The sequence below is a fragment of the Coregonus lavaretus genome (assembly GCF_964263955.1).
Source record: "Coregonus lavaretus genome assembly, chromosome: 12".
Lineage (NCBI taxonomy): Eukaryota > Metazoa > Chordata > Actinopteri > Salmoniformes > Salmonidae > Coregonus > Coregonus lavaretus.
The window spans coordinates 18,860,302-18,880,689 of NC_139999.1; the positions used below are offsets into that span (position 1 = coordinate 18,860,302).

Sequence of the window (20,388 nt, forward strand, 5' to 3'; positions counted from 1 at the left end):
CAGTGCACTGTCCGGCCAATACCTGGATGTCCAGAGGAGGGTGACGTATGAGCCCAATAAATGAGACGATCACGGACCTCGAGCGGCACGTACGTCCGACCCACTGGACACTCTGGGGGAGTAGGGTTGGTGCGTAACGCCCGCTCAATTTCCGCATCGACCTCCCATACCACCGGTGCTACCAGACAAGACTCCGGCAGTATGGGAGTGGGCTCAACGGACCTCTCCTCTGTGTCATACCGCCGGGACAGGGCGTCTGCCTTACCGTTCTGGGACCCTGGGATGTAAGTGATCTTAAAAACTAACCGGGTCAGAAACATGTTCCACCTAGCCTGACGAGGGTTCAATCTCCTAGCTGCCCGGATGTACTCCAGGTTACGATGGTCAGTCAGAATGAGAAAAGGGTGTTGAGCCCCCTCAAGCCAATGCCTCCACACCTTTAGGGCTTGAACCACGGCTAACAGCTCCCTGTCCCCTACGTCATAATTACGTTCCGCCGGGCTGAGCTTTTTAGAATAAAAAGCGCAGGGACGGAGCTTAGGAGGCGTGCCGGAGCGTTGCGACAGTACTGCCCCAATACCGGCCTCTGGCGCGTCCACCTCTACCTGGAACGCTAAAGCGGGGTCCGGGTGCGCCAGCACCGGAGCCGAAGTGAACAGGTCCTTCAGTTTACTAAACGCCCTGTCCGCTTCAGCCGACCACTGCAAACGCACCGGGCCCCCCTTCAGCAGGGAAGTAATGGGAGCTGCTACCTGTCCAAAACCCCGGATAAACCTCCGGTAGTAATTGGCAAAACCCAAAAACTGCTGCACCTCTTTAACAGTGGTTGGGGTTTGCCAGTTACGCATGGCTGACACATGGTCAATCTCCATCTTCACCCCTGACGCGGACAACCGATGACCCAAGAAGGAGATGGACTCCTGGAAAAACAGACATTTCTCTGCCTTGACATACAAGTCATGCTCCAACAGCCTACCCAACACTCGGCGCACCAGGGCTACATGCTCGGCTCGTGTAGAAGAGTCCACTAGGATGTCGTCAATGTACACTACCACACCCTGCCCATGCAGATCCCGGAAGATCTCGTCCACAAATGATTGGAAGACTGAAGGAGCATTCATTAACCCGTATGGCATGACAAGATACTCATAATGACCTGAGGTGGTACTAAATGCCGTCTTCCATTCATCTCCCTCCCTAATGCGCACCAAGTTATAGGCGCTCCTGAGATCCAGTTTTGTGAAGAAACGCGCTCCGTGCAATGATTCAGTCATACTCGCAATCAGAGGAAGAGGGTAACTGTATTTAACAGTGATCTGATTGAGACTACGGTAATCAATACACGGGCGCAACCCTCCATCCTTCTTCTTCACAAAAAAGAAACTCGAGGACGCAGGGGAAGTGGAGGACCGTATGTATCCTTGTCTCAGGGACTCAGCTATGTATGTCTCCATAGCCGCCGTCTCCTCTTGAGACAGAGGATACACATGGCTCCGCGGGAGTGCCGCACCTGTCTGGAGGTTTATTGCACAATCTCCCTGTCTATGAGGTGGCAATCGCGTCGCCCTCGTCTTGCTGAACACGAGTGCCAAATCCTCATACTCAGGGGGAATGTGCATTGCGGGCACTTGGTTCGGACTCTCCACCGTGGTCGCCCCAACGGAAACACCTAAACATCGCCCAACACACTGGTCAGACCATTCCTTTAGAGCCCTCTGTTGCCACGAAATGGTGGGGTCATGGGTGATTAACCAAGGAAGCCCCAGCACCACGGGATACGCAGGAGAGTCAATCAGGTACAACTGAATGATCTCCTCATGACCCCCCTGCGTCTTCATCTTTAGTGGCGCTGTGACCTCCCTAATCAACCCAGATCCCAATGGGCGGCTATCTAGGGCATGGACAGGGAAGGGTGCATCAACGGGCAGGAGGGAAATCCCTAACTTAGTACAACATTTCCGATCAATAAAATTCCCAGCTGCGCCTGAATCGACTAGCGCCTTATGCTGGGAATGAGATGCAACCTGAGGAAATACCACATGTATACACAAGTGAACAACAGAGAGCTCTGGGTGAGTGGGGCGCCTACTCACCTGAAATGACTCCCCAGTGCGCGACCTGTTGCCCCGATTCCCTGGAGACCCTCCCCAGCACCTAGCCGCAGTGTGTCCTCCACGGCCACAGTTGGTGCAGGGGACGGCCCCCCTCGGGTTCTCTCTCCTTCTCTCTTTAGCGCCAGCACCCCCGAGCTCCATAGGGCTCGGCTCGGAGGTACTGGGGGATGGAATGGACGGCCCCAACTCGGGACGTCCGCGGGTGGCCAGCAGGGTATCCAGACGGATGGACATGTCCACCAGCTGGTCGAAGGACAGATTGGTGTCCCTGCAGGCCAGCTCTCGACGAACGTCCTCACGCAGGCTACACTGATAGTGGTCGATGAGGGCCCTCTCATTCCACCCCGCATCCGCCGCTAGAGTCCGGAAATCCAGGGCGAACTCCTGTGCGCTCCTCTTCCCCTGTCGGAGGTGGAACAGACGCTCCCCCGCCGCTTTACCCTCAGGAGGGTGATCGAAAACAGCCCTGAAGCGGCGGGAGAACTCCGCGTAGCTGATGGTGGCGGCGTCTATTCCCCTCCATTCGGCGTTGGCCCACTCCAACGCCTTGCCGGAGAGACAGGAGATGAGGGCGGAAACGCTCTCGTATCCCGAGGGCGCCGGGTGTATGGTGGCCAGGTAGAGTTCAACCTGAAGGAGGAACACCTGACACCCGGCTGCGGTGCCATCATACGCCCTCGGGAGCGAGAGCCGAATCCCACTGGATTCCGGAGCTGGTCTGGTGGGGCTGGCCGATGGTGGTGGTAATGTAGGAGGAGGTGTGGGCACTCCTCTCCTTTCCCATCGGCGCAGGGTGTTCATCACCTCCTGCATGGCGGAGCCGAGTTGCTGGATCCTGGTGTCCTGGCAGCTGACCCGATCCTCCAGCGACTCGGTCGCCGCCGCTGCTCCTGCTGACTCCATAGTATGGTGTGTTGTTCTGTCACGAGCTGATGTGGATGCGGTGTTGGACACAGAAGCTTAGTCGAAACGACTTTAATTGTCACACAGACAATAACAAAAATAACGGGCCTCAAACACGAGGCGAGCGATTACGCAAACAGTGCGTAAAAACACTAACAACTAGAGCACAATAAAGATTCACCAACGGACAGGCGGACAACAACACACAACTGCAAACAAAACCAAAGGAAACTTATAGGTGACATAATCAATACATAAGACGAAACAGGTGCACCAACAAGACAAAACCAAACAAACATAGAGAACATCAAGCGGTAGCAGCTAGTACTCCGGGGACGACGAACGTCGAAGCCTGCCCGAACAAGGAGGAGGAGCAGTCTCGGCGGAATTCGTGACAACGAGTCCCCAGAGTCAGGGCGTGACAATTATGGATCCCCATTAGTTCTTGCCAAAGCAGTAGCTACTCTTCCTGGGGTCCAGCAAAAATTAAGGCAGTAATATACATTATAATAAATAAAATAAAAACATTAAAATACATTTTACAACAGATTTATTTATTCAGCTGGTTATAGACTTGAACCATTTGTGCCAAGTTTCTTGAAAAATAGGCTATAAAACATTTCAATATTGCATTCACTGCGGTGCACGCAATCCCCTCCCAGCGCAGAAAGCAAGAAGCCTTGCATCTTGGAAAGTGCCTGAACAACTGATCCAATTATATGAAAGGTATCTTATTATTCACATTGAATGAAGACACTCCACTTGAAATGAATGAACCTCAGCTACTGAAACATTTCCACCACCAGAGGGTGGTCATATGATGTTATACATCCTACCAGGCCTACTCAAGGATTTTAGGAATCCTGCTAGGGTTCTATCAGCTCTCACTCTTCCAAGGTGTGATGATAGTCACCATAACCACCATTACCATGCCATGATCAATTCAGATCTTATATCATATATTAATACACTCAAGAGTTGATCTTACTTTTGATAAATATGTTCAACATTTGATTTCATTATCATAATGCAAAAGAATGGGCTGTCAGAGTATCAAATAGCAAAGAACGTATATTTTCCAATAGGAAAGATACATTTAGACAGTAAAGGTATTTTATGGTATTTCAAGCACTTGCAACAGTAGAACAAATCTTTGTTGTTCTGATTTTTATATTTAGAATAACAATTATTACTGTGAGAACTACAAAGAAAGGGACAAAGATGGCAGTGAAAAATGTTAAAACATATTTTTGTTATTTTCCTATTGCTGAATAAAATATATAAAAATCAAAGCTCTATGAATATGATCTTTGGCTGTTGCTAAGCTGTTCTCTTCTCTTCCAGGGCCTGTGTAAGACATGCATATCTGTCTCTCATGTATCAGATGAAGCAAGTGCTGACATTAGCCTTGCTTAGAGTTCTTTGCACACAAATATGTTGTGGTGTGTCAGTGTTTTATGACAGTTGGGGTGTGGTTCCAGCCTATAATTTGTTACTTACAACAAACCTAAAAAAAAGTTATGGACCATTATTGAGTTCATTAGTAAAAATCGAAATTATTTGTGTAATAATCTGTCTTTTTACCATTATAACTGTGTAGATTCACCAGGAGATTTCTTTCTTGCACAGAGAGCTAGAGAAAGAGAGAGAGAGAGAGAGAGAGAGAGAGAGAGAGAGAGAGAGAGAGAGAGAGAGAGAGAGAGAGAGAGAGAGAGAGAGAGAGAGAGAGAGAGAGAGAGAGAGAGAGAGAGAGAGAGAGACGGGGGACGGGGGACGGGGGTATCTGAGAATGGCTCAGCAGCCTCTGTGTGGTAGAGATAACACTACTGCATACACAGAAGACTGTTTCTTGGGAATTGGAGGTCTGACCCCAATGGCCACTGGCCTGCCACCCCCCCCATCATCAAGTCATAACCATATCATAGAACTGCTCAACTGTATAATATAGGTTATAGGTTGTACTTTGTCAGTTTCAGATATCTTTCTCTTTCTCTCTCTCTCTCTCTCTCGCTCTCTCTCTCTCTCTCTCTCTCTCTCTCTCTCTCTCTCTCTCTCTCTCTCTCTCTCTCTCTCTCTCTCTCTCTCTCTCTCTCTCTCTCTCTCTCTCTCTCTCTCTCTCTCTCTCTCTCTCTCTCTCTCTCTCTGTGTGTGCGTGTGTGTGTGTGTGTGTGTGTGTGTGTGTGTGTGTGTGCCAGTGCATAGACAGAGATGTATATTTGTGTGTGTAAATGTGTTTTTTAGCTTATGTACATTTGTGTATTAAGAGTGGCATGGCTTTTATTGGTCGTATGTACAGGAAACACATGGTAAACGAAATGCTTACTTGCAGGTTCCTTCTCGACAATTCAACAACAGTAAGAAAAAATAAAAGATAAGAATACGAACATAAAGTAAATGTCTCAGTAGAATAGCATGAACATTTTATCATAAGTATAACACCTACTGTATGTTCCTCTGTGTCTGCTGGGTGACAGTGTTAGGCCTGTAATTCCCGGCCACCCCCTTTCATCTTGATAACCTCTTATCAGAGACAAGCAGCTCACTGACAGACTGCCACCAGCCACATCCCTCGCCACCGCTCTCCACCACTCTCCTCTCCTCACACAAACCCAGCTGTACACAGTCAGGCCCTCATCCTCTCTCTCTCTCGTCTTCGTCTTTTCTTTCTTTGAGTGAGCCATAAGCCTCAAAATCATCTCTCCGACTTAAGATTGAATGCTTAATTCATCAACAGATATAGTTCCTCTGGATTGTTAGAATTTGAATATTGTGCATTTTAATGCTCTCTATCACCATGATAGGAACAGGGACGAAACAGCAGTTGTTCATGTAAATTATCTTACATTTCCACATGAAAAAGACAGTTACAGGCAGTGAGCTACAGTATGATGTGTTTCTTGTGCAATGAAAGGGTTCACTTCTCTCTAACTCTCTCCTAATTTCCATGAAAACTGTAAATGAACAAAGGAGGAGGAAAGTCGAGGATGCTTTGACTACCAAATGATTGTGACAGAATGAGGCCTGTCTGAAGCCTGCCTGTGTCCAGACCATATCTCTATCCATGATTGCAGCACCTCTCCCAATTTGCATTACTGTCCTCCACTCTAAGCTGTGCTGAACCACAGAGAAATGTATTCTTTGCATTTTTTATTTATTTTGTTAAAATGCCCATCTCTCCTTTTTACGATGTGGGTCTGGTCTTATCAGCGTTGTATGCATATTCATCAACAGACAAAAAGAGTCCCTGCTGCAAGCTGGCTGCATTACTCAATAAATATTGTAATTCAGGAGCAGATACTGAGAAGAATTCCACAGCGCAAAATTCCAATGGAGAGTGAAATTATGACTTGCATATTTTATTAGTCCAAGACATTGGTCCAGATATAGCCGACCAAACTCAACCCCACGATTTACGATGGAATTGAGCGGCGACTAGTGTGGGAGAACTGGAGCTCTGACCAAACATAAAATGACAGTCTATTGTTGGGGTGCTGAAATACATTGTTTTTGACGTTGGAGCTCCAGTCCCCCCACACTAGTTGCAGCTCAAATCCATTGTAAATCGTGGAGCTGAGGTTAGTCGGCTAGTCCAGATATAACTGACACAAGTCACATTAATACCCGTCAACTCCCCTTTTTTATACAACAGTGCCATGACATAAATGGAATCATATAAAAACAAAAACAAATTGTTAATGTTTACCATTCCTGTCAATAACATAGAGGTAAATAATGATCATAATAAGGAGTTTCTGGGTGTTGATACATTTGCTGACAATTTCAAATTGGGACTGACTATAGTGAGTCTACCCTAACATACAAATTAGATGTCTCTTGGTATAGCAGGACAAGGAGGTGTGTCTTTCAAAAAGGTTATCCCCAACCCCTCCCATCGCTCCCTTTCTAACCTTAATCTCAGTCAGTTTATCGAGGGGTTCTAGACCTCAGTTAGTCTTCTGGAGATTTGCCCACACAGACACAGATACAGACACTGAAACCTCAGGCTGTACGATCTCTCAATATTTCACCTAGCTGGGTATCCTATACTGCGGCCATACTCTACTCACCTTTGACATTCACTCCTCATAGGGACCTCAGGTAGGTGCAGCTTTTCTGTCACATTATAGTGCCACTGTACACACTATCAGCCTGCGTGACAGTGGATGATCACAAGTGTAATGGTGTGAAACTGGAACCTGTGGAAGTTAGTGTTCTGCATTACTCTAGACCATTAGTTGTTTGATTGGCTGCAACACTATGTGAGATAAAAGTGGTAAGTGGCAATGACCTCTTTAGATAAAGTTCTTAAACTTAACTACAGTTACAGTAAAGGAGGGTATGGTTTAATTATTTATACCCAGACAAGTGTACACTTATCAACATAGGTCTTTATTGCTCATAATGTTTTTATTGTTAGTATGTTAATTATCTTCATCTAGTTTGATTAATAATTTGAGTTGAATGTTAATTTAGCATAAAGCATTTTCATTAAATTAATTAACATTTTAATTGTAACTATTTTACTTTACAATTTTGACATCTATTTATTTTTGCCATAACGGCTGGTATACAACGAGAGTAAAACTTGTTCTGCTATACCATTGCAAATTTACAGTGACATTTCACTATTTTCCTAATGTTATTATTTGGGCAAATAGTTTTGTTGTTGTTGTTGCAGTGATAGCATTGATTTATTCTGCACAATTGTTTTATTACGAGAAGTTCCATGACAGTGGTTTTCTATGGTCCATTGGCTGTTAGTCAGCAGTAATTGTGTGACAATAGATTTCTATTAATCAGATGAGATTATTTATTCCGTCATATCACTGGTGCTAGGTATATTTAGTATGACAATAATGTACTCTATCTGATTTTCTCAGACTCTATCAGACCCTATCAGGCTCCTCTTGCCCCTTATCACAAGTGAATAAAGATATGGTACAACATTGTCTCTATTATTAACTACTGTACACCATGCACTTAGTCTCCCGAGTGGCGCAGTGGTCTAAGGCACTGCATCGCAGTGCTAGCTGTGCCACTCTGTCGTAGCCGGCCGCGACCGGCTGCAACAAAATTATCACTGAACTATATCAAATTATCTAAGCACCAGCACCATGCAAGTGCTGAACATCTATAAACAGATTATTTCCATGGAACTGTTTTCAATTTAATTATTACAATTTTTATTTGCTTTTTCCTTAGAAGAACTCAATGTTTTAGCCCAGGGACGTTGCTCTCATATTCTGTTTTTACAAAACGTATAATATTAATTTCTATAAAGGTAATTTGTTGTAGTAAGCAAACATTTGTTCGCTCTTTGTAATTTCAGATAGGCTTATATATTATTAGGGTCTACTTTCAGCCACAGGCAAATGAGGATTCTTGAAAGGGAAATTAGAAGAGAACTGCTGCTGTCGAGTGACCATCATGTCTTGAAGTTACATGGATTTCTTTAAAATGGCATCCACACAAACAACATTATTTGTAAACACTTGAATGTAAATCACATCAGCCTACTGAGATGCTGGTCCTGTCTGGTTGTTGCTATAGGTCCAATCAGTTCCCATCTAGATCTATTCCCTGGGACTCCCTAGGAATGACAGATTTCTCCAAATCCTTTCTGTTGTTTCAGAGTCAGTGGTTATCTCTATAAGCATGGAGGATTCCTCTGAACAGTCTCACTGGGTGTCTCCGGCTCTGCTCAGCTCTGATCCCCTGGCCAGCTTCTCCTCAGAGCCTGGTTTACTACCTCCAGGAGAAGAGGGAGAGCCTTTCTTCTCCAACCATGAGACTGATTTCACCAGCATGCCCTCCTACTTCTCCAACCCCAGTCACAGCAGGGCTCCATTAGCCTACAGACACAGCTCAGGTCAGCAGTGTGGAACCTAACATAACTTTAAAACTTTTATGTTGACCTTTCAGAGTCTAAATTAACATTGAATATAAAATAATCAAAAACATTTGTAATGAGGGACTCAAATTATGCCCTTCTATTGTATCTCTCTCGTACAGTTCGCCAGGTGTACTCCTCGCCCTCTCTCCCAAGCAACCTCCAATGGCTGGAAGGGCCTGGCAGCCCCTCTCTGAGCTCTCCTTACAACCCATCAACCTCTACCTGGACCAGCAACCCTTTCACCAAGACTCCACTGCACCCACACACCCCAACCTCCCTTTATGCCTCCAGCGCCACATCCTCGTTTTCCTGCAGAGATGGGTACTCCTCTCCAGGCAGGGATGGCAAGGAAAGTCCCAGGCTTCAGGAGGCCTTGAAGGCCGAGCGCTTGAGTCCTTTAGGGGGAGGTGGTGGAAGCAGTTTTCTGAATCTGACTTCAGCTGCTGGGGGTGTGTACACACCATCTCCCCACTCCCACTCGCACATGCTGGGCCCCTACAGCTCGTACATAACCTCTCCACAGGACTACAGTACAGCAGGCCTCTACTCTCCAGGGGCATGGATGAGCCCCTCCTCTTACTCCCCCAAACTACGTAATAAGATGAGGCTGTCCCCACCAGGTGAGCAAAATAGGACTCCAGAATTTCCTGATTTTTGGGGGGTTGAGTAGAGATGAATTAATTACATACATATTTATGCGCACTAACTAATATCGTAGGCTAATTAATTTGGGGTTCAATACCTGAGGAAGTAGAAACTCAAAACACATTAACTAGATCACTAACTCTAAATATAATACCCACTGCTAGTAGCCATGTATTCATCCAATAGTAAATGTAATGTCCTATAAAAACTTTGCAGTTGTAGGCTACTACCTAGGGCTGTGGCGGTCATTACATTTTGTCAGCCGGTGACTGTCAAGCAAATAACTGCCGGTCTCACAGTAATTTACAGTTAATTAACATTAACACGTTTAGCATCTCCTGGCTTCCATGCACAGCCTAAAAGTCACTGATGCAGACCTTTGGAACATCTACATAAAAAAGTATAATACATCCATTTAATATAGCCTACACCATCACAATATATCCATTATTTATTTTAGACAGGTTTAAATAAACATGATATGAAGAAAATGTAGTCTATTTCAGAAGAACAGAATAGCATACTCTGAGTTGTCCTTATGTTAGACCCTGATATGGCTATGCCATATGGCTGTGGGCTACACTAGTTAATTTAGCAGACAAGATTTACTTAGAATTCCGTGGCATTCTTTTTAATTATTTTATAGTATGAAGAATACAATTGAACATAGCTGAATAAAATAGAAAGGATATTTTCTCCAAAAGGTTTCCAAGGAAGTGCGCACATGCAGCTATTCTGTGTTGAGCGTTAACAAAGAAACAGGTCCTCCTATATGCTTAATTTAGAGTTATTTATGCAACTTTAGCTGTGATACAAACGTTGGGCTATATGTTTTGATTTTTAATACATTATAAGGCTGCATGATGTGACTCTAATGATGATTTGAAAAAAGTTGCATGAAAGGCATGAGCTCTGATTTGTTTATTGTGCAGACTGTCTCTCATTTACAATTTGACAAGGACTTGATAATATTCTCACCAGGCCTCAAATTTCCCGGCGGCATCCCCCTTGTGTGGCCGTAATGCCCCCTAAAAAATCCATGCCTTTTGCGGCCAAAGTGGCCGCTGTGCCATTGGGCTGAATATAATACACTGAACAAAAATATAAATGCAACATGTAAAGTGTTGGTCCCATGTTTCATGAGCTGAAATAAAAGATCCCCGAAATGTTCCATACGCACTAAAAGCTTATTTCTCTCAAATGTTTTACACAAATTTGTTTTCATCCCTGGTAGTGATCATTTCTCCTTTACCAAGATAATCCATCCACCTGACAGGTGTGGCATATCAAGAAGCTGATTAAACAGCATGATCATTACACAGGTGCACCTTGTGCTGTGAACAATAAAAGCCCATGCTAAAATGTGCAGTTTTGTCACACAATACAATGCCACAGATGTCTCAAGTTTTGAGGGAGCGTGCAATTGGCATGCTGACTGCAGGAATGTGCACCAGAGCTGTTGCCAGAGACTTTAATGTTAATTTCTCTACCATAAACCGCCTCCAATGTTGTTTTAGAGAATTTGGCAGTACGTCCAACCGGCCTCACAACCGCAGACCATGTGTAACCACGCCAGCCCAGGACCTCCACATCCGGCTTCTTCACCTGCGGGATCGTCTGAGACCAGCCACCCGGACAGCTGACTAAACTGTGGGTTTGCACAACCGAATAAGTTTTGCACAAACTGTCAGGAGACTGGTTTGTCGTCCTCCCCAGGGTCTTGACATGACTGCAGTTCGGCCTCGTAACCGACTTCAGTGGGAAAATGCTCACCTTCGATGGCCACTGGCACGCTGGAGAAGTGTGTTCTTCATGGATGAATCCCAGTTTCAACTGTATTGGGCAGATGGCAGACAGCGTGTATGGCGTCATGTGGGTGAGCGGTTTGCTGATGTCAACGTTGTGAACAGAGTGCCCCATGGTGGCAGTGGGGTTATGGTATGGGCAGGCATAAGCTACGAACAATGAACACAGTTGCATTTTATCGATGGCAGTTTGAATGCACAGAGATACCATGGCGAGAACACCACATCAGTCACTGGCTTCATCAATAAGTGCATCGATGATGTCGTCCCCACAGTGACCGTACGTACATACCCCAACCAGAAGCCATGGATTACAGGAAACATCCGCACTGAGCTAAAGGGTAGAGCTGCCGCTTTCAAGGAGCGGGACTCTAACCCGGACGCTTATAAGAAATCCCGCTATGCCCTCCGACGAACCATCAAACAGGCAAAGAGTCAATACAGGACTAAGATTGAATCATACTACACCGGCTCTGACGCTCGTCGGATGTGGCAGGGCTTGAAAACTATTACAGACTACAAAGGGAAGCACAGCCGCAAGCTTCCCAGTGACACAAGCCTACCAGATGAGCTAAACCACTTCTATGCTCGCTTCGAGGCAAGCAACACTGAAGCATGCATGAGAGCACCAGCTGTTCTGGATGACTATGTGATCACGCTCTCCGTAGCCGTTGTGAGTAAGACTTTTAAGCAGGTCAACATTCACAAGGCCGCAGGGCCAGACGGATTACCAGGACGTGTACTCCGAGCATGTGCTGACCAACTGGCAAGTGTCTTCACTGACATTTTCAACATGTCCCTGACTGAGTCTGTAATACCAACATGTTTCAAGCAGACCACCATAGTCCCGTGCCCAAGGACACTAAGATAACCTGCCTAAATGACTACCGACCCGTAGCACTGACGTCTGTAGCCATGAAGTGCTTTGAAAGGCTGGTCATGGCTCACATCAACACCATTATCCCAGAAACCCTAGACCCACTCCAATTTGCATACCGCCCCAACAGATCCACAGATGATGCAATCTCTATTGCACTCCACACTGCCCTTTCCTCCCTTGGACAAGATGAACACCTACGTGAGAATGCTATTCATTGACTACAGCTCAGCATCAACACCATAGTGCCCTCAAAGCTCATCACTAAGCTAAGGATCCTGGAACTAAACACCTCCCTCTGAAACTGGATCCTGGACTTCCTGACGGGCCGCCCCCAGGTGGTAAGGGTAGGTAACAACACATCTGCCACACTGATCCTCAACACGGGGGCCCCTCAGGGGTGCGTGCTCAGTCCCCTCCAGTACTCCCTGTTCACCCATGACTGCATGGCCAGGCACGATTCCAACACCATCATTAAGTTTGCCGACGACACAACAGTGGTAGGCCTGATCACCGACAACGATGAGACAGCCTATAGGGAGGAGGTCAGAGACCTGGCCGTGTGGTGCCAAGATAACAACCTCTCCCTCAACGTGACCAAGACAAAGGAGATGATTGTGGACTACAGGAAAAAAAAGAGGACTGAGCACGCCCCCATTCTCATCGACGGGGCTGTAGTGGAATAGGTTGAGAGCTTCAAGTTCCTTGGTGTCCACATCACCAACGAACTATCATAGTCCAAACACACCAAGACAGTCGTGAAGAGGGCACAACAAAGCCTATTCCCCCTCAGGAGACTGAAAAGATTCGGCATGGGTCCTCAGATCCTCAAAAAATTATACAGCTGCACCATCGAGAGCATCCTGACTGGTTGCATCACCACCTGGTATGGCAACTGCTTGGCCTCCGACCGCAAGGCACTACAGAGGGTAGTGCGTACGGCCCAGTACATCACTGGGGCCAAGCTTCCTGCCATCCAGGACCTCTATACCAGGCGGTGTCAGAGGAAGACCCTCAAAATTGTCAAAGACTCCAGCCACCCTAGTCATAGACTGTTCTCTCTGCTACCGCATGGCAAGCGGTACCGGAGTGCCAAGTCTAGGTCCAAAAGATTTCTCAACAGCTTCTACCCCCAAGCCATAAGACTCCTGAACAGCTAATCATTGCTACCCGGACTATTTGCACTGACCCCCCACCCCATCTTTTTACGCTGCTGCTACTCTGTTAATTATTGATGCATAGTCACTTTAACTCTACCCACATGTACATATTACTTCAACTACCTCAACTAGCCGGTGCCCCCGCACATTGACTCTGCACCGGTACCCCCCTGTATATATAGCCTCCCTACTGTTATTTTATTTTACTTCTGCTCTTTTTTTCTCAACACTTTTTTGTTGTTGTTTTATTTTGCTTTTTTATTAAAAATAAATGCACCGTTGGTTAAGGGCTGTAAGTAAGCATTTCACTGTAATGTCTGCACCTGTTGTGTTCGGCGCATGTGGCCAATAAAATTTGATTTGATTTGATTTGATTTGAGATGATGAGGCCCATTGTCGTGCCATTCATCCGGTGCCATCACCTCATGTTTCAGCATAATAATGCACGCCCCCATGTCACAAGGATCTGTACACAATGCCTGTAAGCTGAACATTTCCCAGTTCTTCCATGTCCTGCATACTCACCAGACATGTCACCCATTGAGCATGTTTGGGATGCTCTGGATCGACGTGTATGACAGTGTGTTCCAGTTCACGCAAATATCCAGCAACTTCGCACAGCCATTGAAGAGGAGTGGAACAACATTCCACAGGCCACAATCAACAGCTGATCAACTTTATGCGAAGGAGATTTGTCGCGCTGCTTGAGGCAAATGGTGGTCACACCAGATAATGACTGGTTTTCTGATCCATGAGTCACCCTACTTTCTTTTAAGGTATCTGTGACCAACCGATGCATATCTGTATTTCCAGTCATGTGAAATCCATAGAGTAGGGACTAATGAATTTATTTAAATTGACTGATTTCCTTATTTGAACTGTAACTCAGTAAAATATTTAAAATAGCTGCATGTTGCATTTACATTTTTGTTCAGTGTAATTATAATTCCCTTCTCTTGGCTGCTGTGCTCCGAAGCACCTCTCACTCATATGGCTCTCTCAGATATCTCAATTCTTATTAGCCAAGGCCTGTCACGTGATCAGGTCCTTCTCTCATCTAAGAAGTAGGCTACAAGTGAAGACAGGCACATCGGGGATGCAACTGCGCACGTCCATCTTATCAAATTCCGAGGCGCATATTGAAGATGTTAGAAGAACTGTCCAAATGTAGCCTACTTTTCGTCAGCCAACAAGATGAGTAGGCCTAACAAACAGCAAAAGCACTAGCCCATGTCAATCTACTATCCCCCATCGTACAGAAGTTGACCTATTCTATTGTCCTTCTGTGCAATAAATAAATATTCCAAACATACTCTGGGACAGTTGTAGGATGCGATAGATCCCAAATTAATACAACCACTCACATCAAAAAATCTTTTAAAAGCAATGAGGCTGATGCAACAGATCAGAACGTTTAGTTTAAAATGTTGATAAACTATTTCTTCATATTATAAGTGCAGCATTATAAAGGTGCATTTTCATGCCAGCCAGGTATATTATATAATATGCCATTTAGCAGACGCTTTTATCCAAAGCGACTTACAGTCATGCGTGCATACATTTTTTTTTTGTGTATGTGTGGTCCCGGGGATCGAACCCACTACCTTGGCGTTACAAGCGCCGTGCTCTACCAGCTGAGCTACAGAGGACCACTATACTACAGGTAGGCTACAGGTAGGCTACAGGTAGGCTATACTCCTATTGTAAAGCGAAGCAATGTGCTTAATATTAGAAAAGTTTATAAATAAATATAATAGGCCTAGCCTATAGAAAAGCTGATGGGATCCTCTTTTTAATAGAGACAATCAAAACTCTGTTTTCTCACGCAATTGCATTAGCCTATAGAAATGTTGCGCAACATGAGCTCATGGGCTCTCATGAAGTGTTTGATTTGATTTTCGAAAACATTTGCATTGATGTCAGTGACTAGAGGGACAATAGAGTGCTGAGTACCCGACAGTTATCAAGTTTGGTAGGCTACTAATGACCATCAGCAGCATCAGAGCTTGGAGAAGCCTAGTTACGGTGATTAAACGGTCATGTGGAATTTGACTGTGTGGTGGTAATATGGTCACCTTAACAGCCCTACCAATGAGACCTATAGGCCTATGCCCTAAACAATGGCCGGAGCGCATTTCTCTTGCATTCTACTCAATATCTCAAAGCCATACCAAATATCTTGGTTGTAAAATAGTTGCTATTGAGCTGAATATTCAGAGTTGAGAAATAACAATTATACCTACAGAAAGCTGAGACCCTCCGCTCTTCGACAGGGACAAGGGAACGAAGCTTCTAAAGCTGTGTTTTTCCCGCAATTGCATTTTGAAATGTTATACAATCAGAACACATTTTTCTCTCAAGTGCATGGGGGGAGAGGAGAGTGGCTCACTCATCACAGCAGTAGGCCTCAGTGAGTGCACAGGCACAGGGGCAGAGCAGACACTTTTATTACAGGAATCATGAGCATAATGCACTTTACTGTTTGACTAAATCATGGTTTTAGCCTCCCAAAAAAAGAGGACGTTTTGATTGAGGTGACAATGTAGAATGTGCTCTTTCTACGTTTATAGGAGCTCTTTCCGTTTTTTACCATCCATGATCTTTGCTGTCTAACTGATGACAGAGCCAAAGGCTCATTATATACTGAACAAAAAGATAAACGCAACATGTAACAATTTCAACGATTTTACTGAGTTACAGTTCACATAAGGAAATCAGTCAATTGTAATAAATTAATTAGGCCCTAATCTATGGATTTCACATGACTGGGCAGGGTCACAGCCATGGGTGGGCCTGGGAGGGCATAGGCCCACCCACTTACGAGCCAGGCCCACTCACTGGGGAGCCAGGCCCAGCCAATCAGAATGAGTTTTTTCCCCACAAAAGGGCTTTATTACAGACAGAAATACTCCTCAGTTTCATCAGCTGTCTGGGTGGCTGGTCTCAGACGATCCTGCAGGTGAAGAAGCCGGATGTGGAGGTCCTGGGCTGGCGTGGTTACATGTGGCCTCGGTTGTGAGGCCGGTTGGACGTACTGCCAAATTCTCTAAAACAACGTTGGAGGTGGTTTATGATAGAGAAATGAACATTCAATTATCTGGCAACAGCTTTGGTGGACATTCCTGCAGTCAGCATGCCAATCGCACACTCCCTCAAACCTTGAGACATCTGTGGCATTGTGTTGTGTGACAAAATTGTACATTTTAGAGTGGCCTTTTATTGTCCCCAGCACAAGGTGCACCTGTGTAATGATCATGCTGTTTAATCTGTTTCTTGATATGCCACACCTGTCAGGTGGATGGATTATCTTGGTAAAGGAGAAATGCTCACTAATGGAGAGGTAAACAAATGTGTGCACCAAATTTGAGAGAAATAAGCTTTTTGTGCATAATGAACATTTCTGGGATCTTTTATTTCAGCTCATGAAACATGGGACCAACACTTCACATGTTGCGTTTATATTTTTGTTCAGTTTACATTAGTATAACAGAAATTGCGCAACAGGCCCATGGGCCTCCAGCCATGTTAACTTTTTTCATTGTTTTATTTTTATATTGTTTCTTTGTTTTTTTGTGTGTGTGTATCAATTTCAACCAGCCCACCCAACTAAAAATGGTCAATTCCAATAGGCATTTGCCAGAATTGCCAGATGGCCAATCCGCCCCTGCTTTCCTCTGAACATCCTTTGGGATTTCAGATGATTCTTTGGGAACAGATGAACAGTAGGAGACTGATGTAGTGTGTTTTTGATTGGTGGCAGAGGCCAGGGAGTGCGTCAACTGCGGAGCCACTAACACCCCTCTATGGCGTCGAGATGGGACAGGACACTACCTGTGTAACGCCTGTGGGCTTTACCACAAGATGAATGGCCAGAACCGTCCCCTGATCCGGCCAAAGAAAAGACTGGTATGATATGGCATAAGAATTGGATAAGATAATCAGTTATAAATTCTATTGTGTTGACATGCCAATTTATTGATTGAAAAACAAATGAACATTGGAACTCACCTTTCATCCACATAATTGACTTACCTTCCTCTCTCTCTGTTTCAGATTGTCAGCAAGCGGGCCGGGACACAATGTGCCAACTGTCACACAAGCACCACCACACTGTGGAGACGGAACGCCAGCGGTGAGCCCGTGTGCAACGCCTGTGGACTCTACTTCAAGCTGCACAACGTGAGTCAATGAACAAGATACACTGATACACTGACTGCTACAGAGCTACTATTACCAGCTTCTAGCTAGCACCCCCTCACTGGTTAAAAATACAAAACCCACACAACTCCAAGCTACTGAACCCTAGTCATTGAACCACAATAGCGGGTCCAGTGGGTACACAGTTTGTATTAGATCTACCTCCTGTAGTATAGTAGTATCAGGGTAATAATGGAGAAAGGGAATGTACTAACTTATGTATATGAAGTAAAGGCACACTTCTCTTTTCACAGGTCAACAGACCCCTTACTATGAAGAAAGACGGTATCCAAACACGAAACCGTAAAGTGTCCAACAAGAACAAGAAGGGCAAGATGAGTGCCATGTTAGAGCAATACCCTGACCTTTCACAGGGTCCCACCCTCGATTACCACGGAGGCCCTTACTCCCTGGGCCCAGGGTCACTGCTCTCCTATAGCCACACCCCTCACTTCCTCCCCCCACACTCCAGCCTGCACCCGTCTGCCAACCTGTCCTACACCCAACACCCAAACACTGCCATGGTGCCCACTCTGGTGTGAAACAGACCTGAGCATATGCAGACCCATAAAGGCAGCAACATACAGAGCATACAGACACAAAGTAGCCTACTGAGGAAAAGCTTCTTTGTAGCAATGGATGCCCTGTATATAAATGCATTTATACTTCTTTGCTAACCAATTTTGTGTGTGAAGTTGATCTTGTCTAAATACTGGACATAATATGGTGGCACATTTTTACAAGATCAAAAAAGAAAAACTTGTATGGAAGAATTTGACTGTATTTTGTAAAAGGCATATTCTATGTTTATGAAAAGTAAAACAATAAAAGGAAAGTTTAAACATCCCACTGTGATCATTGATATGGCTAACACTGGTATGAACTTGTAGCTGTATTTTGTAAATACGCACCGACTACAGTTGCCATATCCCTTTTCAAATGTTTATGATTTTAGTAGACATGTGAAAGGGCATTAAAATATGAAATTGTTTTGTATTTGCTATATTTCTATATTTGTCATTTCTTACAAGCTCCACATAAACAATAAAACATGAATGGTAATATTAAGAAGATTTCTATACTATTTCTGGTTATTTACTAAACAAATACCTGGGTTTTAGGCACAAGTTTGTCGTTTTCAATGTGTAAATGGTATTTAAATTATCTGCACTGTTTCAGGTGCTGCAGTGAGTCTCACTGTAGTGGCATTGTACTCTCACTTGCTGAGGTATAATGGTGTCTTTGTCCAGGTTCTGTTGGGGTAAGGACTCTGACAGTGGAATTGGTTTGGAAGCACCAGACATGCAAATCCTTGGTTTTCCATTAAGCTGCGGGAAAGTGACAAAACATTTAACTCAAGTGAGGAACTTGTGCCAGGTTCTAAATTGAGATTGATGTGGCATTACCTACCGTTAGGTCAACAAAAAATTACACATGCACACACACACACACACACACACACACACACCATGGGCACACACAGTTTTCCACACAAACACCTGCATGCTCATTGTGTTTCATGCATGACACAATTTGCTATGGTGCGTGAACGCAAAGGTCATGTATTAACAACAAACATAACTTGCTTTGTAATGAATCAGAAACAAATATGATATGACAGTTTGATATACTGATTACAATCAGCTTACAGACTAAATAAATATGTTCAAATCAATATAATGTGCTAATATCTAACTGTAAGTCGCTCTGGATAAAAGCATCTGCTAAATGACGATTTTTATTTTATTTTATGTAAAATGTATCATGGCTGAACTAGACAAAATTCTGACTGCTATATGTACAGATTGGTATGGACAAGTACAGCTCAATGTAATGTAGAAGTTGTGACCTCGAAAGTGTCTCTTTTTCTGTTTCATGGTGGGGAGTGGGGTTGGGGTTGTTCAGTACAGTGGCTGTCAGACTACTGATAACTTATCACTGAAGCCACACACTCTAAACCACCCACCTGCTGCCAAAAGCCACTCATACACACTCCCCTCCAGTTACTCACTCAGAGGCTCTGCAGTGCACACAGGTACTCATCCAAATGCCCATGCATGCTTCAACATAGTTCATCTAACAATAGACAGACTAATCAATCTAAACAGACAAATCAATCTAACAACAATGATTATTACATTTTAGTCATTTAGCAGGCGCTCTTATCCAGAGTGACTTACAGTTAGTGAGTGCATACATTTTTCATACTGGCCCCCCGTGGGAATCGAACCCACAACCCTGGCGTTGCAAGTGCCATGCTCTACCAACTGAGCTACAGGAGGCTTATTATCACAGTAATAATGATCCACTTATAATAATAAACTAATACATGACAGTATGATAACAGTTACTTTTTAATCAAAAATAACATTTTTTTATGTTGTCAAGCTATTCATGAGGCATGACCATAAACAAGGCTACATTTGTGAGCAGCATTTAGAAGTATTTTTACTTCAGTATTACTGTCCATTCCTGTACATAAACTTATTTTCAACACTACCCCAATAATATATTTATAAACATGTAATGCTCTCAACCTACACAAGCTGCGGACACACATCCAGACAAATGGACCAGATCTAGACGTAAACAGTCATTTTCATAGTTGTCTCTACAACCCTTGCATCCACACTTGACTGACATGACGGTCACAGGGAGATGCAGGACCTTTATTTATGCAACATTTTGTTTCAGCCTTGTGAGCACACCACCCTGTTTCAAGAAGAGCCAGTGAACATTGGGACACCTAGACTCAAGCTTACATCCACTTTCATTATGAGAGCGGATCATAATC

At 44.5% G+C, this 20,388-nt stretch overlaps 1 protein-coding gene across 1 annotated transcript; it reads left to right on the forward strand.

Annotated features, from left to right (window-relative positions):
* The first annotated feature begins 6,967 nt into the window (after positions 1 to 6,967).
* On the forward strand, positions 6,968 to 18,667 carry gata1a (GATA binding protein 1a). Its single transcript, XM_084172843.1, has 6 exons — positions 6,968 to 7,115; positions 8,650 to 8,886; positions 9,030 to 9,530; positions 17,158 to 17,303; positions 17,451 to 17,576; positions 17,849 to 18,667. Exons 2-6 carry the CDS (start codon positions 8,673 to 8,675, stop codon positions 18,134 to 18,136), a joined length of 1,275 nt encoding a protein of 424 aa, XP_084028969.1. The 5' UTR covers positions 6,968 to 7,115; positions 8,650 to 8,672; the 3' UTR covers positions 18,137 to 18,667.
* Positions 18,668 to 20,388: the final 1,721 nt, after the last annotated feature.